Source organism: Staurois parvus, unplaced genomic scaffold, assembly GCF_062004578.1.
Source record: "Staurois parvus isolate SC_StPar_1 unplaced genomic scaffold, SC_StPar_1.0 ptg001300l, whole genome shotgun sequence".
NCBI classification, from domain to species: domain Eukaryota; kingdom Metazoa; phylum Chordata; class Amphibia; order Anura; family Ranidae; genus Staurois; species Staurois parvus.
The window spans coordinates 3,286-31,189 of NW_028319096.1; the positions used below are offsets into that span (position 1 = coordinate 3,286).

Sequence of the window (27,904 nt, forward strand, 5' to 3'; positions counted from 1 at the left end):
TGTTTTTCAGGTTTGGATAGAGTGGGGCTTTTTTTTCTTTTGTTTCCTCTGTCCCTGTTGGGGAGATTTCTCCTTACTTCCTGCACCGGTGTCACAACAGGAAGTACCAGAAGTCCCTTCACCTCCTGCCAATGCAGCAGGAAACAAAAACAAAACAACAAAAAAACATACAGGGGTTATAACCCTTCCCCCGCTCTTTCCAAACCTTTTTGTTAAAAATAAAAATTGGCCGGAGTTTCACTTTAAGATCCCGCAATGGTTTCGCAGTGAGCTAAATACCTTTTAGACTTTGAAATTCCCGTTCTAGCTTTTTCCTTAAATCCATCTGCTCCATTAAAAGCTTCTGCAGCTCATCTGTGGAAAAGAATCCGTCAGTGAGGAAGTTTTCCATATATACACATGCACTCCCTGAAATCATCAACCTGAAGTGTCAGCTCTGCGGTACAGGTGGGTGGGGCCTGCTCCATATGGCGGTGCACCATGCCGAAGGGTCATAACTAGGGATGCACCAATATATACCGGCGACCAGAATGCATCGCCCGAAAATACATTCGCATTTTGCCGATAGTAAAAAAAAAGGTTCCGATAATGGCCGCCAAAAACACTCCCTGAAATCATCAACCTGAAGTGTCAGCTCTGCGGCACAGGAGGGTGGGGCCTGCTCTATATGGCGTTGCACCATACCGAAGGATCATAACTAGGGATGCACCGATATATATCGGTGGCCGGAATGCATCGCCCGAAAATACATTCGCATTTTGCCGATAGTAAAAAAAGGTGCTGATAATGGCCGCCAAAAACACTCCCTGAAATCATCAACCTGAAGTGTCAGCTCTGCCGTGCAGGTGGGTGGGGCCTGATCCATATGGCGGTGCACCATGTCGAAGGGTCATAACTAGGGATGCACCAATATACCGCGGCCGGAATGCATTGCCTGAAAATACATTCGCATTTTGTCGATAGGAAAAAAACATGCCGATCATGGCCACCGAAAAGTGTGATTTTGCTACAATTTTGCTACAAGACCCAGTTTTGCCACAATTTTATGTGGGATTGTGCAGCGTTTTTACGTTTAGGGTGCGTTTTTTCATAGGTCACGTGACTGAAAAAAAAAACCACGTGTTTTTCTTGGGTCTTCAACGCATTTCAGGCCTGTAGTTTACATTTTGTCCGTTTTGCATTGCATTTTGCGTTTTGGGGGGGGGGGTTTGGGGCCAACTTGTTGATGGGCAGATTAAAAATGCAACAAGTGTGTGTTTTTGATGGGTTTTCAACGCATTTCAGGCCTGCAGTTTACGTTTTGTCCGTTTTGCAGTGCTTTTTGCATTGCGCTTTGCGTTTGTGGGGGGTTTGAGGCCACCTTGTTGATGGGCAGATTAAAAATGCAACACGTGTGCGTTTTTGATGCGTTTTCAATGCCTTTCAGGCCTGGTTCACACCAATGCAGTTTGCGTTTTCTCCACTTTGCAGTGCTTTTTTCATGGCGTTTTGGCATACGCATTTTTGACGTGCTTTTTGATAAGATTTGCATTTTTAAATGTTTTTTTGCCAGCTTGTTGCTGGGCAGATTAAAAACGTGCAACGCATCAAAAACGCAACACGTGTATTTTGATGGGTTTTCAAAGCATATCAGGCCTGGTTCAAAGCAAAGCAGTTTACATTTTGTCCGTTTTGCAGTGCTTTTTGCATTGCGTTTTGCATGCACATTTTTGACAAGCTTTTTGATGCGCTTTGCGTTTTTTTTTAAATGTTTTTCTGTTTGTTGCCAAATTGTTGCTGGGCAGATTAAATACACCAAATGCATCAAAAATGCAAGACATGTTGAATTTTTGATGCGTTTGCAATCAGGGGTGGACTGACAACTCATGGGGCCCCCAGGCAATAGGGGATCATGGGGCCCCTGTGTCCTCGCCCACACTCTAAGCACACCCAAAAAAGCCTATAAAAGGTACCAGGGGCATCTCATGGGGCCCCCTACTGACCCCGGGCCCTCGGGCAGTGCTCGAGTGCTCAACTGGTCAGTCCGCCCGTTTGCAATGCATTTCAGGCCTGGCTTACACCAATGCAGTTTGCGTTTTGTCCGTTTTGCGGTGCTTTTTGCAGTTCATTTTGTGTTTTTAGACGCACAGTTTTGATGCGATTCTTGATGCATTTTGTGTTTTTGAATGTTTTTTGTTTTGGCCAAGTTGCTGCTAGCCAGATTAAACATGCAAAATGTATCAAAACTGCGGCAAATGCGTGAAAACGCATTAAAAACGCATCAAAAACGCATTACATGTTTTCCTTCGAAGTCTATTGAACCAAAAAAGCAATGTGTTGCATTCAAAGCGGAGTTCCACCAAAAAGTAGAAGCTCCCCTTGGTTGCCTCCTCCCTCCCCCCACTGCCATATTTGACACTTTTGGGGGGGGGGGGAGTGGGCAGCAGATACTTGGTTTTGACAAGTACCGGCTCCCACGTGAGCTGGGAGTTTGCCCCCCCCCCCATTCCTCATTCACACAGGTCCCAGAAGACTGCTGGACCAATCGGAATGCGCAGCGCGACTTGCACATGCCCAGTGGGCACCCAGCTGTGAAGCTGCACGCTGTCACAGCCGGGTGCCCACAGTTAAGATGCCGGCACCGAGAAGAGAAGAGGCAGAGAAGGGACGGCACAGGTGAGCACATCGCTGAATCCTGGGACAGGTGAGTGTGCGTTTATTAAAATATTACAAGTCAGCAAATACAGGTTTTGTAGCTGCTGACTTTTACCCCCCCCCCCAGTCACATCAAGCCTGACTTTGAAATTGTGCGACTAATGGGGACCATAGACGGGTCGAAAATCGGCCGGTTTTTTGGGCAAAAAAAAATTGGCCGATTTTTGCACCGTTAGTGGGTTAATTGGTCGGCCATTTTTCGGGCTTTTTGCACTTTTTTTATTGGGCATGTTGGAAAATTAGCGGCTGATTTTGACGATCGGCCGATTTTCCTGGCAATGATCGGCAAAGCGGCCGATCGTTTTACCGATAAAAAATCTGCGCATGAGCCGTGACCTGCAAGAGGAAGAAAAAGAAGAAGAAGAAGAAAAAGAGAAAGAAGAATTCCAGTCCGCTATTATATTTCATATGAAAAGTCTTGCAGTTGCAACAAATGTATCCATTTGTATCCGAATAAAAACATCTGTAACTGAAATGGATACAAATGGATACATTGTTGCAACCGCAAGACTTTCATGTCAAATATAATAGCGGAGCTCTCTGCAGGGACAGAAGTAATTATGGGGTTAAATGCCGGCCGTAGACGGGACAAAAATCCACCGATTTTTTTACCGTTGGTGGTAACGTCGGCCGATTGAACGACCGATTTTTCGTTTTTGTTTTAAAACGGCCGGTTTTCGACCCGTCTATGGCCTGCATAACAGTGAAGTCGAACGATTTCAAAGTCGGATGACATGCCGACTTCAGGTATGATTTGCAAGATATCTGACACAGATGTCTATGCAAATCGCACCACAAGTAGCGCATGGACTACTTTAGAAATATGACCGCTCTAATTGCAGACAATAGGGCGCGACTTGGCTTGCGATTTGCAAGTTGCATGGCATGAAAATCGCATGTCCATTCGCATCCAGTGTGACCGGGGTGTTAATAAACACTAAGGCTAGGTTCACACCTATGCAGGTTGCGTTTGAGCCGTTTCTGCATTGCGTTTTGTGTTGCATTTCTGCATTTTTGATGCGTTTGCGGGGGGGGGGTCTTTTTTTTTTTATATTTCTTGTTGCTAGGCAGATTTAAAACACAAAATGCAGCAAAAACGCACTGCATGCTTTTCCGCAGTGTTTCCATTGAAGTCTATAGAACCAAAAAGTTCCAAAAGGTCCCTGACCCCAGGGGCGGACTGACAACCTCGGGAACCCTGGGCAATAGGGGATCATAGGGCCCCTGTGTCCTTGCCCAAACTCAAAAAAGCCTATGAAAAAGGTACCGGGGGCATCTAATGGGGCCACCTACTGACCCCGGGCCCTCGGGCAGTGCCCGAGTTTCCAAATGGTCAGTCCGCCTCTGCCTGACCCGTTCCAAAAAACGTAGCTGGTGAAAACGCGGAGATGTGAACGTGTCCCATAGGAAGTCATGTTCAATGGACAGTACTGCGTTTCTGCAAAATGCTGCGGAAAACGCTTTGGTGTGAATCCGGGGTAAAATGACTTCAAAAAGGCCCTTTCCAAAAACTCAAACCACACCCAAAAAAGCCAATGAAAGGTACCAGTGGCATCTCATGGGGCCCCCTACTGACCCCGGGCCCACAGGCATTGCCCGAGTTCTTAAATGGTCAGTCCGCCCCTGCGTCCAATAGGAAACCATGCTAAATAGACTGTAGTGCATTTCTGTCAAAAGCCCTAAAAAAAAGCATTGGTGTGAACCAGGCCTCAATGGGGGAGGTGCATTTTTGGTGATTTTTTTTTTTTTAACTGGCCAAATATGCACCAAAAATGCGACAAGCAAGATTTTTAACACCGCAAAGGGAAGCGCAACGGACCCGTGTGAAGACGTACATTGAATTTAAAGGGATGCATTTCTCTTGCGCCTTTTGTTTTTACCGCTCAGCGTGAAAGGGGCTGAAAATAAATTCATACTTGTTTAAATTCAGAATATTCATTAAAAAGTTGAATAAAATACAATGATATATAAAAAAATATTTAATAGAAAAAAAAACAACAACTGTCCGTTTGGATTTCAGTTGTTCGGCCAAATGCATGCAGAATTTTCGTTTGCGGTCCAAAAATTTTCATTTCGGTGCGTCGCTAGTCATGACCCTCAACAACGTCCAAGAGATAGACTTCGTGACAGATAAAATCTGATTGGTTGCTGTGAGTTATGACACGCCCCTGGATCATCATCATTGCTCTACAAATACTTTACTGGAATTGCCTGTTACAGTTACAGCAAACACGGGAGCAGAGGCAGACTGACAACTCATGGGGCCCCTGGGAAAAAGGGAAACATGGGGCCCCTGTGTCCTCGCCCACACTCAAACCACACCCAAAAAAGCCTATGAAAGGTACCCGGGCATCTCATGGGGCCCCCTACTGACCCCGGGCCCTCGGGCAGTGCTCAAGTTCCCAAATGGTCAGTCCACCCCTGCACGGGAGCCATTTACCCATGTCAGTGTCTACAGATTTTTTTTTTTTTTTTTTTAAACTTTACTGAACTGTCACCAAATAACACTTTAAATTTTTTGACACCAACATATGGGTACTCCGCACACTGGGCGCCCGAGGTTCCTGTGCTGGCTGCGCGCTGTCAGCACAGTGACCGAGCTATCGAAGGCAGCTCCTGGAGCTGTTGGGTCCAGCTCCGGATCATGTGACCACAGTGATAGCCAATCACAGTGGTCATACAACAGGGCAAACTTTCTCACCCCCCCCCCCCCCTAATTTTTTGCTACGTGCCCTAGTAGAGATCAGTTGTGCAATAAAATGCAGATCGATGCGTACAGTGTGAACAATCCCTTAGTCCTGCCCAAGGGCAAACAGTATATGATGGCTGCTGTTACCCTAGAGAGCCAAAAAAAGCATCCTTTGCGTGTCACTCCAAAACCAGCACCTCTAAAAAAAAAAAAAACCAGTGCCACTCGAAAACCAGTGCTACTCCAAAACCTTTATTGGGGGCTTGACTTTCCTGGCCTCGTGCAAAGCCCTACCTGGTGGTGGCACTGTGGTTCCCAGAGCTAGAGGGTGTAGTTCCTGTGTCCACCAGAATGTGACTCCCATCAGCCAGCAGATCCCACTAATTAATCTCTACTTGATGCTGGGTGCTGGGAAGGTATTTAAACCCCTCCTCTAACGTCCCTCACTGCCTCAGTGTTTTGCCTGTGTGCTGTTTCATTGGTTATTGATGCTCTGTTCCTGATCCAGTACTTGCACCCTGTACTCAGCTGCCTCATATCTGCTCCCCTTGTTCCTGATCTTTCCTGACCTCATGGAAAGCCCCACCTGGTGGTGGCACTGTGGTTCCCAGAGCTAGAGGGTGTAGTTCCTGTGTCCACCAGAATGTGACTTCCATCAGCCAACAGATCCCAGTAATTGATCTCTACTTGATGATGGCTGCTGGAAAAGTGTATAAACCCATTCTCTAACTTCTCTCAGTGCCTCAGTGTTTTTCCTGTGTGCTGTTTCATTGGTTATTGATGCTCTGTTCCTGATCCAGTACTTGCACCCTGTACTCTGCTGCCTCATATCTGCTCCCCTTGTTCCTGATCTTTCCTGACCTCGTGCAAAGCCCCATCTGGTGGTGACACTGTGGTTCCCAGAGCTAGAGGGTGTAGTTCCTGTGTCCACCAGAATGTGACTCCCATCAGCCAGCAGATCCCAGTAATTGATCTCTACTTGATGCTGGCTGCTGGAAAAGTGTATAAACCCATCCTCTAACTTCCCTCAGTGCCTCAGTGTTTTGCCTGTGTGCCGTTTCATTGGTTATTGATGCTCTGTTCCTGATCCAGTACCTGCACCCTATACCCAGCTGCCACATATCTGCTCCCCTTGTTCCTGATCTTTCCTGACCTTCTGCAAAGCCCCACCTGCTGGTAGCACTGTGGTTCCCAGAGCTGAAGGGTGTCATGCCTGTGTCCCCCAGCATGTGTCTCCCATCAGCCAGCATGAAATGGAGGGGTTTATATACCTTCCCAGCAGCCAGCATGAAATGGAGATCAATTACTGGGATCTTTTGGCTGATGGGATCAGGAACTACACCCTTCAACTCATTGAACCACAGTGCCACCACCAGATCAATTACTGGGATATAGATCAGTAATTGATCTCCATTTCATGCTGGCTGCTGGGAAGGTATATAAACCCCTCCTCTAACTTCCCTCAGTGCCTCAGTGTTTTGCCTGTGTGCTGTTTCATTAGTTATTGATCCTCTGTTTCTGATCCTGTGCCTGTTCCAGTACCTGCACCCTGTAACCAGCTGCCTCATATCTGCTCCCTTTGTTCCTGATCTTTCCTGGCCTCGTGCAAAGCCCCATCTGGTGGTGGCACTGTGGTTCCCAGAGCTGAAGGGTGTAGTTCCTGTGTCCTCCAGCATGTGTCTCCCATCAGCCAGCAGATCACAGTAATTGGTCTCCATTTCATGCTGGCTGCTGGGAAGGTATATAACCCCTTCCTCTAACTTCCTTCAATGCCTCAGTGTTTTGCCTGTGTGCTGTTTCATTGGTTATTGATCCTCTGTTCCTGATCCCGTGCCTGTTCCAGTACCTGCACCCTGTACCCAGCTGCCTCATATCTGCTCCGCTTGTTCCTGATCTTTCCTAACCTGTTCCCAGTTCTGATCCCCTTTCTGATCCATCTCTCATTCCTGGCTTACTCTTTATCTGTGTCCCCCCCCCCCCCCCATTTATTGTATTATAGTTAGATTACTCGTAAGGTATTCTGTCACTTGTTTTACTGAACACATATTTTCATTTTTGCCTTGTATACTGTTTACTTTATTATAAATAAATCTTACTTTACAGTGGTTGTAAAGGCTGAAGGTTTTATTCTGCCTTCAAGTATTCTATGCCTGATGGTAAAAAAAACCTTCTGTGTGAGCAGCTCCTCCCCCCCCCCAGCCCCCCAATACCTACCTGAGCCCCATCACAATCCTGCAATGTGCATGAGAGTAGAGGCTCTCCTGGCACTCTCTCTCATGGCTCAGAGACAGCAGTGGGAGCCATTGGTTCCCGCTGCTGTCAATCACAACCAGTGTGAAAGGAGGGGGGTGGGGCTGAGCCATTCTCTGTTTCTATGATGGAACACACAGAGCTGGCTTAGGAACGAACATGGGGGGGAGGAGCCAGGAGTTCCAGTGGGGGGACCCAAGAAGAGGAGGATCAGGTCTGCTCTGTACAAAACAATTACAGAGCAGGGAAGTGTAACATGTTTTCTAATGTTAGCTTTAATATCACATTAACCAAACACAATCTGGCTGCAGATTCCCCAAGTTGTTACTAAACCCACAACAGTACAATCAGTCTGTAGATGCAGTAAAGCATGCTTGTTATAATCACTGTGGAAGCTAAGGGGTTAATCCTCTGCATTATGTATAAAGGCTGTTTGATCCTGTCTTCTCTGATTCTCCCTTCTTCTACTGCCCCCAATCCATCTGCTGATAGTACAGAGCTCTAGGAGGCATTCTGCACATGCTCAGTTTGGTGTGCATTGCTAGAGAGTTTTTTCTCCTTTGGGAGGGTGCATGTGATCAGCACAGTGCAAATCAGCGCTGTCCAGACAGAGGGTCAGGGGATCATGCAGCCTCATAGGACAATCAGAGAAAAATGAAAACCCCCTCCTACAAGATTAACCAGTGTTCAGCCAGACACTGATAGAAGTCACAAGACTGCTATATACTGCTAATGAGAAAAAGGTATTAAGCAGTTTATATTTTCTTAAAATAATTGCATTTACATGTTCTGTGTACTATAGGAGAGCGGATATAGTGAATGCGGGGTCCGGGGAGAATGGATATAGTGAATGCAGGGTCTGGGGAAAGCGGATATAGGGAATGCAGGGTCCGGGGAGAGCGGATATAGTGAATGCGGGGTCCGGGGAGAGTGGAAATAGGGAATGCGGGGTCCTGGGAGAGCGGATATAGTGAATGCGGGGTCCGGGGAGAGCGGATATAGTGAATGCGGGGCCCAGGGAGAGCGGATATAGTGAATGCGGGGTCCGGGGAGAGCGGATATAGTGACTGCAGGGTCTGGGGAGAGCGTATATTGTAAATGCAGGGTCCGGGGAGAGCGGATATAGTGAATGCGGGGTCCGGGGAGAGCAGATATAGTGAATGCGGGGTCCGGGGAGAGCGGATATAGGGAATGCGGGGTCCGGGGAGAGCGGATATAGTGACTGCAGGGTCTGGGGAGAGCGGATATAGTAAATGCAGGGTCCGGGGAGAGCAGATATAGTGAATGCGGGGTCCGGGGAGAGCGGATATAGTGACTGCAGGGTCTGGGGAGAGCGGATATAATGAATGCAGGGTCTGGGGAGAGCGGATATAGTGAATGCGGGGTCCGGGGAGAGCGGATATAGTGAATGCGGGGTCCGGGGAGAGCGGATATAGTGAATGCGGGGTCCGGGGAGACCGGATATAGTGAATGCGGGGTCTGGGGAGAGTGGATATAGTGAATGCGGGGTCCGGGGAGACCGGATATAGTGAATAGGGGGTCCGGGGAGAGCGGATATAGTGAATGCGGGGTCCGGGGAGAGTAGATATAGTGAATGTGGGGTCCGGGGAGAGCGGATATAGTGAATGCGGGGTCCGGGGAGACCGGATATAGTGAATGCGGGGTCTGGGGAGAGTGGATATAGTGAATGCGGGGTCCGGGGAGACCGGATATAGTGAATATGGGGTCTGGGGAGAGCGGATATAGTGAATGCGGGGTCCAGGGAGAGTGGATATAGTGAACGTGGGGTCCGGGGAGAGCGGATATAGTGAATGGGGGTTCCGGGGAGAGCGGATATAGTGAATGCGGGGTCCGTGGAGATCAGATATAGTGAATGCAGGGTCCGGGGAGAGCGGATTCAGTGAATGCAGAGTCCTGGGATACCACATATAATGAATGCAGGGTCTGGGGTTAGTAAGTGCAGCACCCAGATCTGGATACCCCTGCTGTTGTCAGATGCCGACACTCATCCTAACATCCCAACTGCTCTCCCAATCCAAGAGTGTCCTTGTTGACCATGAAGGTATAATTAATGGGCAGACAGCTGGCAGATGGATGGACTTGGTCATAATGTCAGGTAAAAGAAAGAGTACAGGCACCGGATTCCCAACTTTTATCTGTCAAAAGAAATGTGGTGGTGAGGAATTACAAAGTGACCTCGGCTCCTCTATATAAGAGGCAGGGATCCCCCGGGGTAAAGGAGCGGATGCCTGAAATATGGAACCCATGTGAAAATCGAACAGAGTATGCCTTGTGAGGCCAAGATGTTTAATGCCTCCCGCCCTTTAAGGAGTTTGTGATGGCGGGAGTCGGGGTTTATGATCATGCGACCTCCGTTATTGGCTGTCACAGCGGTCACATGATCAGAAAGCTCCCAATTGCATGTAGCGATCGGGAGCTTCCTAATATGCACCGGGAGCGGGTAGGACGCATGCTCCTGGCACATGTTTGTTTACATTGGATATGCAAATAGGCAACCTCCTGGCATCAAGGCCCACCCACCGAGAGGCCGCATATTTGCATATCACCGGCACCAAGAGGTTAAAGTGGTTCTAAAGGCTGAAGGTTTTTATCTCAATGTATTCTATGCATGAAGCTGAAAAGTGTGCTGCTCCACCCCCTAATACTTACCTGAGCCCAATCTCCATCCAGCGATGTGCATGGGAGCAGTGGCTCTCCCAGGTCTCTTCATCTTCATTGGCTGAGAGACAGCAGCAGGAGCCATAGGCTCAATTGCAGTCAGCGAGGAGTGAACGGGGGTAGGACTTAGCCACTCTCTGTGTGTCTTATGGATACATAGAGCAGCGGCTTGGGAGCGAGCCCGCACAAGTTCCCCCTATAGCAAGAGGCTTGCTATATGGGCACACAGCAGGGGGAAGGAGCACTGGTGGAGGACCCAAGAAAAGGAGGATCGGGGCTGCTCTGTGCAAAACCATTGTATGGCATGTTTGTTATGTAAACAAAAAAAAAAAGACAGTTTAATTTCCCAAAACCTAATTCCAAAAGAAAAAGCAGAAGCCAACACGTTTGAAGCAGAAGGCAACAAGTCCCCCTTCATCAGGACTGGAAAGAAATCAAATTCATGCACAAAACTAAAAAGAAAAGGGTTCTGTAACCAATACAATGTAACATTTATTAAAATACAACTCTAAACCCAAGAGCAGATATATAATCTATTAATATATATATATATATTGGCCCCGCCCTCCCAATCATGTGATTCAGGTGTTCCAATCCCCTCCATGGTCACAAGTGTATAGAATCAAGCCCCTAGGCATGCAGACTGCTTCTACAAACATTGGTGAAAGAATGGGTCGCTCTCAGGAGCTCAGTGACTCCAAGCGTGGTCCCGTGATAGGTGGCCACCTGGGCAATAAGTCCATCCGTGACATTTCCTGGCTACTAAATATTCCACGCTCAACTGTTAGTGGGATTATAACAAAGTGGAAGCAACTGGGAACAACAGCCACTCAGCCACCAAGTGGTAGGACACGTCACATGACAGAGCGGGGTCAGCGCATGCTGAAGCACACAGTGCGCAGAAGTCACCAACTGTCTGCAGAGTCAATAGCTAAAGACCTCCAAACTTGGTGTTGCCTTCAGATGAGCCCAACAACAGTGCGTAGAGAGCTTCATGGAATGGGTTTCCATGGCTGAGCAGCTGCATCCAAGCCTTCCATCACCAAGTGCAATGCAAAGCGTTGGATGCCGTGGTGTAAAGCACGCCGCCACTGGACTCTAGAGCAGTGGAGACGTGTTCCCTGGAGTGACCAATCACGCTTCTCTGTCTGGCAATCCGATGGACGTGTCTGGGTTTGGCAGTTGCCAGGAGAACGGTACTTGCCTGACTGCATTGTGCCTAGTGTAAAGTTTGGTGGAGGGGGGATTATGGTGTGGGGTTGTTTTTCAGGGGTTGGGCTTGGCCCCCTAGTTCCAGTGAAGGGAACTCTTAAGGCGACATTTTGGACAATTTCATGCTCCCAACTTTGTGGGAAGAGTTTGGGGATGACCCTTCCTGTTCCAACATGACTGCGCACCAGTGCACAAAGCAAGGTCCATGAAGACATGGAGGAGCCAGTTTGGGGTGGAGGAACTTGACTGGCCTGCACAGAGTCCTGACCTCAACCCCATAGAACACCTTTGGGATGAATTAGAGCGGAGACTGTGAGCCAGGCCTCCTCCCCCGACATCAGTGCCTGACCTGACAAATGTGCTTCTGGAAGAATGGTCCAACCTTCCCATAGACACCCTCCTAAACCTTGTGGACGGCCTTCCCAGAAGAGTTGAAGCTGTTACAGCTGCAAAGGGCGGGGCCAACTCAATATTGGACCCTACGGACTAAGACTGGGGGGCCATTAAAGGTCATGTGTGTGGAAAGGGTGGGGCCAACTCAATATTGAACCCTACGGGCTAAGACTGGGAGGCCATTAAAGTTTATGTGTGTGGAAAGGCCGGCCCAATACTTGGGGCAATATAGTGTATATGTATATAAATGATATCTATAAATGGCTTTTTTCATCTGGAACTAGTGGACCTCAGTTCCACCACCTCTGGCTCAGGCCCTCTGCTCCCTGCTCACCACTATCACTTGTACAGATGGAAATCTGGCTTCTGTGTTTACAAGTGACAACTAGTCTCCCAGTGGCTCCCACAGACCAGATCTCCTGAGCGGATCCCACTGAGTGCAGGACAGGGACAAGGGAGGTGCAGTGCAGTCGTGAGCGAGAGAGGTTACATGGTTGGTTACACATCAGTGTGAAAGTCGCTTTAGTGTCTGATAGTTGCTATAGGTCTGGACCAGGGGCGGACTGACCATTTGAGCACTGGGGAACTGCCCGAGGGCCCGGAGTCAGTAGAGGGCCCCATGAGATGCCCCTGGTACCTTTCATTTGCTTTTTTGGGTGTGGGTGAGGACACAGGGGCCCCATGATCCCCTACTGTCAGTCCGCCCCTGGTCTGGACAGTTACATCTGCCCTCCAGGTAGGATGTGTATTGGTCTAGCTTGGTACTGTGTAAGTCTGTATTTCTTCCCCTCCAGGGAAGATCAGCTGCCCCCCTGCACATTGACCACAGGGGGTTGATTGTTTAGCACTGCCGTCACTCATAGGACACCCTGTATTTTTTTCAGTGACTACAAGACATTCTCTGATTGGATGAGGTGAAGATCTTGAGGACACTACCCATCCTCGTCCAGTTAGGGAATGCCTTGTATTTGCAGGAAACAAACCCAAGATGTTTTATTAATGGGGGGCAGTGCCAAGTGAGAACCAGCCCCCCACACCCCCCACCCTTGTGTTAGTGTGCAGAGGAGAAGTCGCCCAGTACCGGACCCAGAAGATCGCAGCTATCGATGTAGGAGCTCCAACTACTAGAGGGATTGTCAGCTTCCTCAGCGACCTCTCAGGTATAAGATATACTGACTTACATTGTGGCAAGGTGTACCAGTGTCAGCATGCAATGGAGATCAAATCTGGAGCAGAGGCGGACTGACAACTCATGGGGCCCCTGGGCAATAGGGGATCATGGGGCCCCTGTGTCCTTGCCCACACTCAAAGCACACCCAAAAAAGCCTAAAAAAAGGTACCAGGGGCATTTCACAGGGCCCCCTTCTGACCCTGGGCCCTTGGGCAGTGCCCGAGTGGCCAAATGGTCAGTCCACCCCTGATCTGGAGGTGTATTTATGAAAACGTTGCGTAACTGTCTCAGGCGTTGGCACAGCCGTCAGTCACAATCCCAGATGAAGTCTTCATTCACTACTATGTAACCACGTAAGTCAGGGGTGGGCAACTGTGGCCCTCCAGCTGTTGTGGAACTACAAGTCCCATGAGGCATTGCAAAACTGACAGTTACAAGCATGACTCCCAAAGGCAGAGGCATGATGAGACTTGTAGTTCACCAACAGCTGGAGGGTCACAGTTGCCCACCCCTGATGTAAGTCATTTGTGTAATATGTTCTCTGCTCATCAGCTCCATCTACTGGCTGTAATAGGGTATTTTTCTAAACATACCTGAACCAGAAAAATCCTGCATTACGGCCACTAGATGGAGCTGATGATCACAGGAAGGAAACATATTACACAAATTATAACTATTTCTGCATTTTGTTTTTATAAACTGCCCCCCCCCCCCAAAGTTCAGCTTTAAGTTTCAGCCAGTGCTACATCAGCTGTGAGTGAGAGTAAGACGCTGCTCTTCTTCTGCTCAGTCACAGTAAACGAGGCGGTATCAAAAAATTTCAAGACTAGCTTTGTAACGCACCAACAGATGGCAGCATAAGGCTGCACGCAGAGTCACATGGAGCACTGACCTTCATAAGTCGGTGTACCAAAAGACCTCGTCCTGTGTACATCGGTGGTGTTCTGACCACGTGCATTACCATGTCTGCTATTTCATCGTGGACGGCAAGTTAGAACAAAGAGCAGACACATATAGTGCGGCTTGGCCCTGACCCTGGCCCCTGCTCCCTCCTTACTAGCTGTGATTGATGGCAACTTGAGGCAATGGCTCCCACTGCTGCCTTCATGTCCAATGGGGAGAGAGAGAGCGGAGAGGGGCGCAGCTCCAGGCCACGTGGTGGATCGAGATCAGACTCAGGCCAGTATTTAGGGGGCGAGATCCTGTGGACAGAAGGTTTCAGATTAAAAACCTTCTACCTTTGCAGCAAGTTTGATCCTGAAGGGGACCAAATGGATATAGTATTTAGTCCTGTTCAGATCAGTGGCCCCGATTGGCTGATCGTTGCTCTATTTTATACCTAGGTCCAAGTTATGGGCCTGCCTGTTGGGGGGGGTACAGGCAGCAGTGAGCACCCACTCCCCTCTTAAAGAAGAACTCTCGTGAATTTCTGACATTTTTATTTAAACCTAAAGGGCACCAGGTGCATAAGGCACTTAATCCCATTCGACTCAGTGACTCTGTTGGGGATTAAAAGCCCTCATTTTGCTGGCTGTAGCTCCACCCCATTCTTACACCCAAATTATGGGTGTTCCTGCAGGTGGAGGTACAGCCAGGTAAAAAAAAAAAAAACACCCTCCCTTTTAAAGGAGAACTCTCATTACATTTTTTAAATTTCTACTGATTCATTAAGAGCACCAGATGCATAAAACCCCTCTTTTGGTGCCTGTAGCTCCACCCCATTCTTACACCCAAATTATGGTATGTCTGTGGACCTGAGGTACAGCCAGCAGTGGGTGCCCACTGCCCACCCACTCTCTTAAAGAGGAATTCTCATTGTCTTTTTTCTACTTTTATTTAACCCCGAAGGGGAACAGGTTCATATAGCAGTTGATCCCATTTGACTCAGTGGCCCTGTTGGTGATTAAAAGTCATTTTGCTGGCTGTAGCTCCACCCCATTCTTAAGCCCAAATGATGGGTGTTCCTGTGGGTGGAAGTACAGCCAGCAGAAAAAAAAAACCCCTGCCCTCCATTTTAAAGAAGAGCTCTCATTACATTTTTTTAATTTCTATTGATTCATTAAGAGCACCATGTGTATAAAACCCCTCTTTTGCTGCCTGTAGCTCCACCCCATAATGGACCGCTGCTTGACTACTAAATGGCAGTGCGTTTCTTTGCATATCAGGAAAGCACGCGGTTTTGCGTGCAATCCTGACAAGCGGTAGTGTGAACCCCGCCTTATGTTTAAAACAGGCAGGTGCTTTGGCTAAGTTTTTGCCGCTCCCCATCGACAATGTGTTTTAATGGCTGCTCACACATGTGGTGACTAGAGTTCAGGGCTGCTGTTAGAAACCATGGGGCCCAATACAGCCAACATAACGCCCCTCCCCCCCGATCCAAAAAAAAACATACAGTTTACTATGCTTCAGTTTTGATTGATCGGTACCGATCACTCCCTGTGTTCATTCTGGAAATGAAGAGGCTGGTAAATGTGACATATTTATTGGACCCTTCCCCCATTCTCCATTCTGAAGGATCCTATTGTGTGCTTGCAGCTGCGGGTGGGAGGGAGAGGAGGGAAGTCCCTTGCTGTGGGGGTGGAGGCACATGGGGCGGGACCTGGGAAGCAGGGTCATGGGTGCACCGGGGGGGGGAGGCAATTACTGGGACCGATCCCCTGTATGGCTCCTTCTGAAGCAGTTTAAAGCCAGTGGGAGGGAGAGGAGGAGAATATGGCTTTCAGCTGCTGCAGGGAAAGCCATACAGGGGATTAGTGATGGGCTGAACACCCCCCCCTGTTCGGTTCGCGGTCGAACATTCAAACCTACCGAAAGTTTGACGCGAACTTCGTACCCGGACGATTTACTGAATGGTATCTTATGGCATCTGAGTACATGGTGAGATCCCGATCAGCTATTACAATCCGGCGTGAGTTCTATGATGAAGGGATTTTAGTAGTGAGACATTCATTCATTCTCAACAAGCATTCACCCCATATAAATCTGCTTTCTTAACATACAATTCTTCCCTTCATGCTGCCAAACAAGCCTACTTTGTCACTCTTATTAATACAGTCTCATCCAGTCCTTGTCGTCTCTTCTCTACTTTTAACTCTCTACTTTCTCCACCCCCACCCAGTACCTCACTCACTACTCACGAGATTGCAAATTGTTTCAAAAACAAGATTGACCCAATTCGTAGGGGCGTCGCAACTGCACAGACATCCATCCCACTTAGCATACCTTATACTAAACCTCCCTCAACACTTTCCTCTTTTGACCTTGCTACTACTGAAGAGGTCACTAAAGTTTTCTCAGAAGCCCGTCTCACTACCTGCCCCCTGGATCCTGTCACCTCACAACTACTACGGTCACCCTCTCCTTCCATCCTATGCTCCCTCACTCATATCTTCAATCTCTCCCTCTCTACTGGTGCCTTCCCCTCCCCTCTAAAGCATGCGCACATCACTCCCATATTTAAGAAACCCTCCCTGGACCCCACCAACCTGAACAACCTAAGACCCATCTCCCTGCTGCCATTTACCTCTAAATTCCTAGAACGCTTAGTCTACAATCACCTGAGCTCCCACCTCACTGACAACAAACTTCTTGACCCTTTACAGTCTGGCTTTCGCTCACTACACTCCATTGAAACTGCCCAACTAAAACTCACTAATGATCTACTAACTGCTAAAACCAATGGCTACTATTCAATACTCCTACTACTCAACCTCTCCGTGGCTTTTGATACGGTTGACCATCCCCTCCTCCTCAAAAAACTCCACTCTCTTGGCCTCAGCGACTTCACTTTCTCCTGGTTCTCCTCCTACCTATCGCAGCGCTCCTTCAGTGTTACCTATAATGCTGCCTCCTCCTCTTCACTCCCTCTCTCTGTAGGGGTCCCTCAAGGTTCTGTCCTTGGACCCCTTCTCTTCTCCATCTACACCTCCTCCCTTGGTCACTTGATAAACTCCCATGGCTTTAAGTACCATCTCTATGCTGATGACACACAAATCTATCTTTCAACCCCTCACCTCACTCCTTCAGTCTCCTCTCACATTACTAACCTACTAAGTGACATATCGGCATGGATGTCACTCCACTTCCTCAAACTCAATCTTTCCAAAACTGAGCTCTTAGTTTTCCCTCCAGCCCGTGCCCCCTCCCCTGACTTCTCAATCAAGATCGATAACACAGTCATCAGTCCCTCCCCTCATGCCAGGGTACTAGGTGTAATCCTAGACTCCCATCTGTCCTTTCAGCCCCAAATCCAATCACTGTCCAAATCTTGTAGACTTCACTTGCGCAACATCTCCAACCTCCGCAACATCTCCAACCTCCACAAAAGCTCCGACCTTCGCAACATCTCCAAGATACGCCCATTCCTAACCTCGGAAACCACTAAGCAATTTATTCACTCCCTTGTTATATCTCGCCTTGACTATTGTAACTCCCTCCTCATGGGCCGACCTCATCACAGGCTATCCCCTCTTCAGTCTATCATGAATGCTGCTGCCAGACTCATCCACCTTACTAACCGTTCTGTATCTGCCAATCCCTCCACTGGACTCCACTCAGTGTCCTCCACCCCTCTCTGCCAATCCCTCCACTGACCTCCATTAAGTGTCCTCCACCCCTCTCTGCCAATCCCTCCACTGGCTTCCCGTTGCCCAACGGATAAAATTCAAAACACTAACAATAACATATAAAGCCATTTATAACTCTGCCCCAAATTACATCACCGATCTTGTCTCTAAATATCACCCAAACCGTACTCTCCGCTCCTCGCAAGACCTCCTACTCTCTAGCTCCCTTGTCTCCTCTCCATGCTCGGCTCCAGGACTTCTCCAGAGCTTCCCCCATCCTCTGGAACTCTCTACCCCAATTTATCAGACTATCGCCTACTCTGCTCACTTTTAGGCGATCTCTGAAAACCTCTCTCTTCAGGGAAGCCTATCCTGCCCTCAGCTAATAATGGAATTGTCTACTTTTCCAACCAGTCCATCCCCCACAGTTATTACCTTTTGTACCACCAGCCCCTCCCTCCTAGATTGTAAGCTCCCAGGATCAGGCCCTCCTAACCCTCTTGTATTGAACTGTATTGTTGCTGTATTGTCTCCCGTTATATTGTAAAGCGCTGATCAAACTGTTGGTGCCATATAAATCCTGTATAATAATAATGTTCTTGGTGTCATTGGGGTTCCCGGCTGACTAAAAAAAGAGAATTGTCAGCATTGCCAAGCAAAAAAAACAGCATAGGGTCCCCCCTCCCATCCATACCAAACCATACACCATTTTTTTAAAATGGCGTTTGGGTCCCCCCCCCCCCAAATCCATACCAGACCCTTATCTGAGCATGCAGCCCAGTAGGTCAGGAAAGGGGGGAGGGGGGGTGAGCATGCACCCCCCTCCTGACCTGTACCAGACCACATGCGCTCAACATAGTGGAGGTGCTTTGGAGCATGTTATGTTCGACTCGCACATACAGCCCATCGCTACAGGGGATCGGTTCCAGTAACTGCAACCGTGCCAATCACCCTCCGTGCCCACATCCGATTCACCCACCTGCCCACACCCCCCTGCTGGCTTGGATCCCTGTAAAGGAGGACTGGTGGTACCCCCTTATCCACAGCCCTGCTGGTGTTTCACCACTACTGCCCTGTTCACACTGCGACGCAACACATATTACCACTATAGACAGGTAGAGCAGGGGTCTCCAAACTTTATAAACAAAGGGCCAGTTTACTGTTCATCAGACGTTCGGGGGGCCGGACTTTGGCCAATGGGAGTAGAAATGTCCTGGCATCAGTAGGAGTAAACAATGCATCTTTGGTATTAGTGGGAGGAATAGTGCCCCATCATTAGTGTCAGTGGGAGGAATAGTGTCCCATCATTGGTGTCAGTGGGGGGAATAGTGCCCCATCATTGGTGTCAGTGGGAGGAATAGTGCCCCATCATTGGTAACAGTGGGAGGAATAGTGCCCCATCATTGGTGTCAGTGGGAGGAATAGTGTCCCATCATTGGTGTCAGTGGGAGGAATAGTGTCCCATCATTGGTGTCAGTGGGGGGAATAGTGCCCCATCATTGGTGTCAGTGGGAGGAATAGTGCCCCATCATTGGTAACAGTGGGAGGAATAGTGCCCCATCATTGGTGTCAGTGGGAGGAATAGTGCCCCATCCTTGGTATCAGTGGGAGGAATAGTGCCCCATCATTGGTATCAGTGGGAGGAATAGTGCGCCCTCATTGGTGTCAGTGGGAGGAATAGTGCCCCATCCTTGGTATCAGTGGGAGGAATAGTGCCCCATCATTGGTATCAGGGGGAGGAATAGTGCCCCATCATTGGTATCAGTGGGAGGAATAGTGCCCCATAATTGGTGTCAGTGGGAGGAATAGTGCCCCATCATTGGTGTCAGTGGGAGGAATAGTGCCCCATCATTGGTATCAGTGGGAGGAATAGTGTCCCATCATTGGTATCAGTGGAAGGAATAGTGCCCCATCATTGGTATCAGTGGGAAGAATAGCGCCCCATCATTGGTATCAGTAGGAGGAATAGTGCCCCATCCTTGGTGTCAGTGGGAGGAATAGTGCCCCATCATTGGTGTCAGTGGGAGGAATAGTGTCCCATCATTGGTATCAGTGGAAGGAATAGTGTCCCATCATTGGTATCAGTGGAAGGAATAGTGCCCCATCCTTGGTGTCAGTGGGAGGAATAGTGCCCCATCATTGGTGTCAGTGGGAGGAATAGTGTCCCATCATTGGTATCAGTAGGAGGAATAGTGCCCCATCCTTGGTGTCAGTGGGAGGAATAGTGCCCCATCATGGGTATCAGTGGGAGGAATAGTGCCTCATCATTGGTATCAGTGGTAGGAATAGTGTCCCATCATTGGTATCAGTAGGAGGAATAGTGCCCCATCATTGGTATCAGTGGGAGGAATAGTGTCCCATCATTGGTGTCAGTGGGAGGAATAGTGCCCCATCATTGGTGTCAGTGGGAGGAATAGTGCCCCATCATTGGTATCAGTGGGAGGAATAGTGCCCCATCATTGGTATCAGTGGGAGGAATAGTGCCCCATCATTGGTATCAGTGGGAAGAATAGCGCCCCATCATTGGTATCAGTAGGAGGAATAGCGCCCCATCCTTGGTGTCAGTGGGAGGAATAGTGCCCCCTCATTGGTGTCAGTGGGAGGAATAGTGTCCCATCATTGGTATCAGTGGAAGGAATAGTGCCCCATCATGGGTATCAGTGGGAGGAATAGTGCCCCATCATGGGTATCAGTGGGAGGAACAGTGCCCCATCATGGGTATCAGTGGGAGGAATAGTGTCCCATCATTGGTATCAGTAGGAGGAATAGTGCCCCATCATTGGTATCAGTGGGAGGAATAGTGTCCCATCATTGGTGTCAGTGGGAGGAATAGTGCCCCATCATTGGTGTCAGTGGGAGGAATAGTGCCCCATCATTGGTATCAGTGGGAGGAATAGTGCCCCATCATTGGTATCAGTGGGAGGAATAGTGCCCCATCATTGGTGTCAGTGGGAGGAATAGTGCCCCATCATTGGTGTCAGTGGGAGGAATAGTGCCCTATCATTGGTATCAGTGGGAGGAATAGTGCTCCATCATTGGTGTCAGTGGGAGGAATAGGGCCCCATCATTGGTGTCAGTCGGAGGAATAGTGTCCCATCATTGGTATCAGTGGGAGGAATAGTGCCCTATCATTGGTATCAGTGGGAAGAATAGTGTCCCATCATTGGTATCAGTGGGAGGAATAGGGCCCCATCATTGGTGTCAGTGGCAGGAATAGTGCCCCATCATTGGTATCAGTGGGAGGAATAGTGTCCCATCATTGGTATCAGTGGGAGGAATAGGGCCCCATCATTGGTATCAGTGGGAGGAATAGTGCCCCATTGCTGGTGGGAGGAAAGGAATAGAGTCTTGTATCAGTGGGAGGAAAAGTGCCCCAAGGGCCAGATAAAGGCAAGCAAAGGGCCACATCCGGCCCCCGGGCCGCAGTTTCGAGACCACTGGGTTGGAGGCAGGGAAACAATTCATCACCAGAGCCAACTACAGACGATCAACACGTGAAACAGTCACTAGGCGAAGATTTTTCTGGGCAGACACTTAGCAGACATAATACAGGGAGGTACAAATCAGTCAATCAGCCTGTATGAGCAGGGGGAGGAGCTGATACCACTGGAGGGTTCCACCACCAATGCACTTCTGCCCATAGAAACCGCAACCCAGACTAGGACCAACAATGGCTGCTATAGAAAGGATGCTGACTACACGACACTAACAAGATCGGTAGTGATGAGGACTAATTACTGCTACAGGGAGCAAAAAAAAAATGTCTTAACCTGTAATTTTATTGCCCTCCCCGGGTGCAACACATGAACAGGACAACTTGTCACAAGACAGGTATACCCACCTTTCGCCATATTCTCGATGTCTTTTTCTACAAACTGTGTCCCGGTGACATCGATCGGACTGTCTTCTTCCCCTGTCAGGAAAAAGAATGAACAGTAATTCTACAAAAGAAAGATACAGAATTGTCTTTTATTAGTAACAAAGTAACAATTCAGTAGAACAATCAATATTAATCCCTTCACTGGCCTCCACTCGGTGTCCTCCACCCCTCTCTGTCAATCCCTCCACTGGCCTCCACTCAGTGTCCTCCACCCCTCTCTGCCAATCCCTCCACTGACCTCCATTCAGTGTCCTCCACCCCTCTCTGCCAAGCCCTCCACTAACCTCCACTCAGTGTCCTCCACCCCTCTCTGTCAATCCCTCCACTCAGTGTCCTCCACCCCTCTCTGTCAATCCCTCCACCCCTCTCTGCCAAGCCCTCCACTAACCTCCACTCAGTGTCCTCCACCCCTCTCTGCCAATCCCTCCACTGGCCTCCACTCAGTGTCCTCCACCCCTCTCTGCCAAGCCCTCCACTAACCTCCACTCAGTGTCCTCCACCCCTCTCTGTCAATCCCTCCACTCAGTGTCCTCCACCCCTCTCCGCCAATCCCTCCACTCAGTGTCCTCCACCCCTCTCCGCCAATCCCTCCACTCAGTGTCCTCCACCCCTCTCTGCCAATCCCGCCACTGGCCTCCACTAACCCAACGTATAAAATTCAAAATACTAACTACAGCTTACAAAGCCATCCACAACACTGCCCCTAGCTACATCACCAACCTCATCCACAGATACCGCCCAAATCGCCCACTTCGCTCTTCCCATGATATCCTCCTCTCTAGCTCCCTCATCACCTTCTCCCACGCTCGCCTCCAGGACTTCTCCAGAGCCTCTCCCATCCTCTGGAACTCCTTACCACAGCATGTCTGGGCAGCCCCCACCCTGTCTGCCTTTAGGCGATCTTTGAAAACTCACTTCTTCAGGGAAGCCTACCCCACCTCCACCTAAGAACTGTACTTGAATCACCTCCACCAGATCATCCCCCGCAGCTGTCACCTTTTTTATCCCCTCCCCCTTCCTTTAGATTGTAAGCTCCATGAGCCGGGCCCTCCTATTCCTTCTGTACTGAAATGTATTGTAATTGTACTAGCTCCCTTGTCTCCTCCTCCCATGCTCGTCCCAGGACTTCTCCAGAGCCTCCCCCATCCTCTGGAACTCTCTACCCCAGTTTATCAGACTATCGCCTACTCTGCACACTTTTAGGCGATCTCTGAAAACCTCTCCCTTCAGGGAAGCCTATCCTGCCCTCAGCTAATAATGGAATTTTCTACTCTTCCAACCACTTCATCCCCCACAGTTATTACCTTTTGTCCCACTAGCCCCTCCCTCTTAGATTGTCAGCTCCCAGGATCAGGGCCCTCCTAACCCTCTTGTATTGATCTGTATTGTTGCTGTATTGTCTCCCATTATATTGTAAAGTGCTGAGCAAACTGTTGGCGCCATAAATCCTGTATAATAATAATAATAATAATAATAATATGTATATATAATTTTTTTTTCTATTAATATTTATTTATTTACTGAAATATATTTTGAAATATATTGAACATGGCCAAGATTGCAGTATTTCAAAAATATTTTTCTTCCATGTGGGTATTCTAGACCTAGTACTGATAAAATTTTAGATTTAAAAAGGACAAATTTTGCTAAAATGTGTAAAGTTCTACGAAAATGAATGGAAGGGTTGGGGTCAAACGACGGGCGTAAGTAGTCGGTGGCCACTGCTAAAGTCTACCATCCTGGAGGCAAGTAGAATATACAGCATGTCAGGCAAATTATGAAGTTGAAAAGTATTATCTTAGAAAGTATTATTTTCTTGAAAGAGTAGTTGATGCTCGGAATAAACTTCCAGCAGAGGTAGTGAGCCGGCCAACAGCTTTAAACATGCTTGGGGCAAACATGGATCTATACTCAAAAAAGTTAACGAAAAGAAAATAAAAACAGGCAGACTCGACGGACCACTCAGACCTTTTTCTGTCGCTATGTTTCTATATTTCTACTCTCAAACAAAAAAGCTAAAGAAAAAAAAAACAAAAAAAAAACAACCCCCCCAACCCCCCCCCCCCCCCCAAAAAAAAACAAAAAAGCAGGCATGGCCTTTTTTTCTGTTGTAATGTTTCTATATTCAGACAAACAAGTTAACAAAAAAAAACAGAGAAAAAAAAAAACACAGGCAGACTCGACGGACCACTCAGACTTTTTTCTGTCGCTATGTTTCTATATTTCTACACTCAGACAACAAAGCTAAGGAAAAAAAAAAAAAATTAAAACAACCCCCCCCCCTCCAAAAAAAACACCCCAAAAAAAGCAGGCATGGTCTTTTTTTCTGTTGTAATGTTTCTCTATTCAGACAAACAAGTTAACAAAAAAAAACAGAGAAAAAAAAAACACAGGCAGACTCGATGGACCACTTGACTTGGACTTTTTTCTGTCGCTGTTTCTACACTGAGACAAAAAAGTTAAGAAAAAAAAAACAGAAACACCCCCCCCCCCCCAAAAAAAAAAAAAAGCAGGCCTTCTGCACTACTATGGGCCACTCAGACTTTTTTCTGTCACAATGTTTCTATGCTCAGACAAAAAAAAAGTTAAAATGAAAAAAAAAAAAAACAGGCAGACTCAATGGGCCAATCAGACTTTTTTCTGTCACTATACTCAGACAAAAAAAGTTTTAAATGAAAAAAAAAACAAAAAAAAACAGGCAGACCCGATGGACCACTTGGACTTTTTTCTGTCGCTGTGTTTCTATATTTCTACACTCAGACAAAAAAGCTAAGGAAAAAAAAACAAACAAAAAGAAACACCCCCCCCCCCAAAAAAAAAGCGGGCATGATCTTTTTTTCTGTTGTAATTTTTCTATATTCAGACAAAAAAGTTAACAAAAAAAAAACAGAGAAAAAAAAATACAGGCAGACTCGATGGACCACTTGGACTTTTTTCTGTCAATATGTTTCTATATTTCTACACTCAGACAAAAAAGCTAAGGAAAAAAAAACAAACAAAAAGAAACACCCCCCCCCCCCAAAAAAAAAAGCAGGCATGGTCTTTTTTTCTGTTGTAATGTTTATATATTCAGACAAAGTTAACAAAAAAAAAAACAGAAAAAAAAAAACACAGGCAGACTCGATGGACCACTTGGACTTTTTTCTGTCGCTATGTTTCTACACTGAGACAAAAAAGTTAAGAAAAAGAAAAACCACAAACCCCCCCCCCCCCAAAAAAAAAAAGCAGGCCTTCTGAACTACTACACCACCATGTGATTATGTGTCAGCTCCACTCCAGTGACACCACATGATTGAATGAAGATTTCACAAGTGTCGGCTCCACTCCAGTGACACCACATGATTGAATGAAGATTTCACAAGTGTCGGCTCCACTCCAGTGACACCACATGATTGAATGAAGATTTCACAAGTGTCGGCTCCACTCCAGTGACACCACATGATTGAATGAAGATTTCACAAGTGTCGGCTCCACTCCAGTGACACCACATGATTGAATGAAGATTTCACAAGTGTCGGCTCCACTCCAGTGACACCACATGATTGAATGAAGATTTCACAAGTGTCGGCTCCACTCCAGTGACACCACATGATTGAATGAAGATTTCACAAGTGTCGGCTCCACTCCAGTGACACCACATGATTGAATGAAGATTTCACAAGTGTCGGCTCCACTCCAGTGACACCACATGATTGAATGAAGATTTCACAAGTGTCGGCTCCACTCCAGTGACACCACATGATTGAATGAAGATTTCACAAGTGTCGGCTCCACTCCAGTGACACCACATGATTGAATGAAGATTTCACAAGTGTCGGCTCCACTCCAGTGACACCGCACAAAAAAAAGTTCAAATGAAAAAAAAAATACAAAAAAAACCAAGCAGACTTGATGGACCACTCAGACTTTTTTCTGTCACTATGCTTCTGTGTGTCTATACTCAGCCAAAAAAGTTAATGAAAAAAAACACAAAAAACAACCCCCCCCCCACACACACACACAAAAAAACCCAAAAAACAGGCAGACTTGATGGACCACATGGTCTTTTTGCTGTTGACATTTTTCTATACTCAGACAAAAAAGTTAACAAAGAAGTTAGCAAACCCCCCCCCCCCCACCCAAAAAAAAACAGCGAAGTTTCTATGTTTATACAAACAAAAAAGGTTAATGGAAAAAACATACAAAAAACAAACAACCCCGCCCAAAGAAAAAAAAATAGCCAGACTCGATGGACCACATGGTCTTTTTTCTGTTGTCATTTTCTATACTCAGGCAAAAAAAGTTACCAAAAAATAAACCACACAAACCTTCCCCCCCCCCCCCCCCCCAAAAAAAGAAAGAAAAATCGATAGAACACTCGGACTTTTTTCTGCCGCTATGTTTCTATACTCAGACAAAAAAGTTAATGAAAAAAAAACACACAGAAAACAACCCCCCCCCCCCAAAAAAAAAACCCCAAGAAATTGGGCATACTCAATGGACTACATGATCTTTTTGTTGTTGTCATTTTTCTATACTCAGATGAAAAAGTTAACAAAAAAAAACACACAGAATAACCCCCCCCCCCAAAAAAAAACCAAAAAAACAAAAAAAAACAAGCATACTCGATGGACCACTCAGACTTTTTTCTGTCGCTATGTTTCTATATGTCTATATTCAGACAAAAAATTTAAGGAAAAAAACCACACAAAAAGAATAACAACACCCCCCCCCCCCCAAAAAAAAATTAATAAATAAACGGGCATGCTCTTTTTTTCTGTTGTCGTTTTTCTATACTCAGACAAAAAAGTTAAGGAAAAAAAACACAAAAAAAATAACACCCCCCCCCAAAAAAAAAAGCAGGCATGGTCTTTTTTTTCTGTTATTTTTCTATACTCAAGACAAAAAAGTTAAGGAAAAAAAAACACACCAAAAAAAACAATCCCCCCCCAAAAAAAAAGCCCAAAAAAGCAGGCATGCTCTTTTTTTCTGTTGTAATTTTTCTATATTCAAACAAGTTAACGAAAAAAAAAAAAAAAAAAAAAAAAAACACCCCACAGGCAGACTCGATGGACCACTTGGACTTTTTTCTGTCGCTATGTTTCTACACTGAGACAAAAAAGTTAGGGAATAAAGAACACACACAAAAAAAACACCCCCCCCCCAAAAAAAAAAAAAAAAAAAAAGGCAGGCCTTCTGAACTACTACACCACCATGTGATTGTGTGTCAGCTCCACTCCAGTGACACCACATGATTCAATGAAGATTTCGCAAGTGTCGGCTCCACTCCAGTGACACCGCGTGATTGAATGAAGATTTCGCAAGTGTCGGCTCCACTCCAGTGACACCGCGTGATTGAATGAAGATTTCGCAAGTGTCGGCTCCACTCCAGTGACACCGCATGATTCAATGAAGATTTCGCAAGTGTCGGCTCCACTCCAGTGACACCGCGTGATTGAATGAAGATTTCACAAGTGTCGGCTCCACTCCAGTGACACCGCGTGATTGAATGAAGATTTCGCAAGTGTCGGCTCCACTCCAGTGACACCGCATGATTCAATGAAGATTTCGCAAGTGTCGGCTCCACTCCAGTGACACCGCGTGATTGAATGAAGATTTCACAAGTGTCGGCTCCACTCCAGTGACACCGCGTGATTGAATGAAGATTTCGCAAGTGTCGGCTCCACTCCAGTGACACCGCGTGATTGAATGAAGGTATACACAAGTGTCGGCTCCACTCCAGTGACACCGCGTGATTGAATGAAGATTTCGCAAGTGTCGGCTCCACTCCAGTGACACCGCGTGATTGAATGAAGATTTCACAAGTGTCGGCTCCACTCCAGTGACACCGCGTGATTGAATGAAGGTTTCACAAGTGTCGGCTCCACTCCAGTGACACCGCGTGATTGAATGAAGGTTTCACAAGTGTCGGCTCCACTCCAGTGACACCGCGTGATTGAATGAAGGTTTCACAAGTGTCGGCTCCACTCCAGTGACACCAAGTGATTGAATGAAGGTTTCACAAGTGTCGGCTCCACTCCAGTGACACCGCGTGATTGAATGAAGGTTTCACAAGTGTCGGCTCCACTCCAGTGACACCGCGTGATTGAATGAAGATTTCACAAGTGTCGGCTCTACTCCAGTGTCACCGCGTGATTGAATGAAGATTTCACAAGTGTCGGCTCCACTCCAGTGACACCACGTGATTGAATGAAGATTTCACAAGTGTCGGCTCCACTCCAGTGACACCACGTGATTGAATGAAGATTTCACAAGTGTCGGCTCCACTCCAGTGACACCACGTGCCCCGAAACAGAACCATCCCCAATTCAGTGGCGCTCTCCGGATGTCGCAGCCTATCTCTCAATGACTTTTCCTCCTCAACATTTGAG

General features: G+C 47.4%; 1 protein-coding gene across 1 annotated transcript in view; it reads right to left on the bottom strand.

Annotated features, from left to right (window-relative positions):
- Window positions 1-279: 279 nt before the first annotated feature.
- The window catches only part of LOC149437379 (SKI family transcriptional corepressor 1-like), a gene marked incomplete at its 3' end in the record, with an annotated part of 73,752 nt that continues 46,127 nt past the window's right edge, over window positions 280-27,904 (bottom strand). Inside the window, exons 5-6 of the mRNA XM_089660978.1 lie at window positions 21,495-21,566; window positions 280-354 (exon numbers count right to left, since the gene is read on the bottom strand). Of these exons, the coding sequence (XP_089517104.1) occupies window positions 280-354; window positions 21,495-21,566 (147 nt within the window). The remainder of the gene's footprint in view (window positions 355-21,494; window positions 21,567-27,904) is intronic.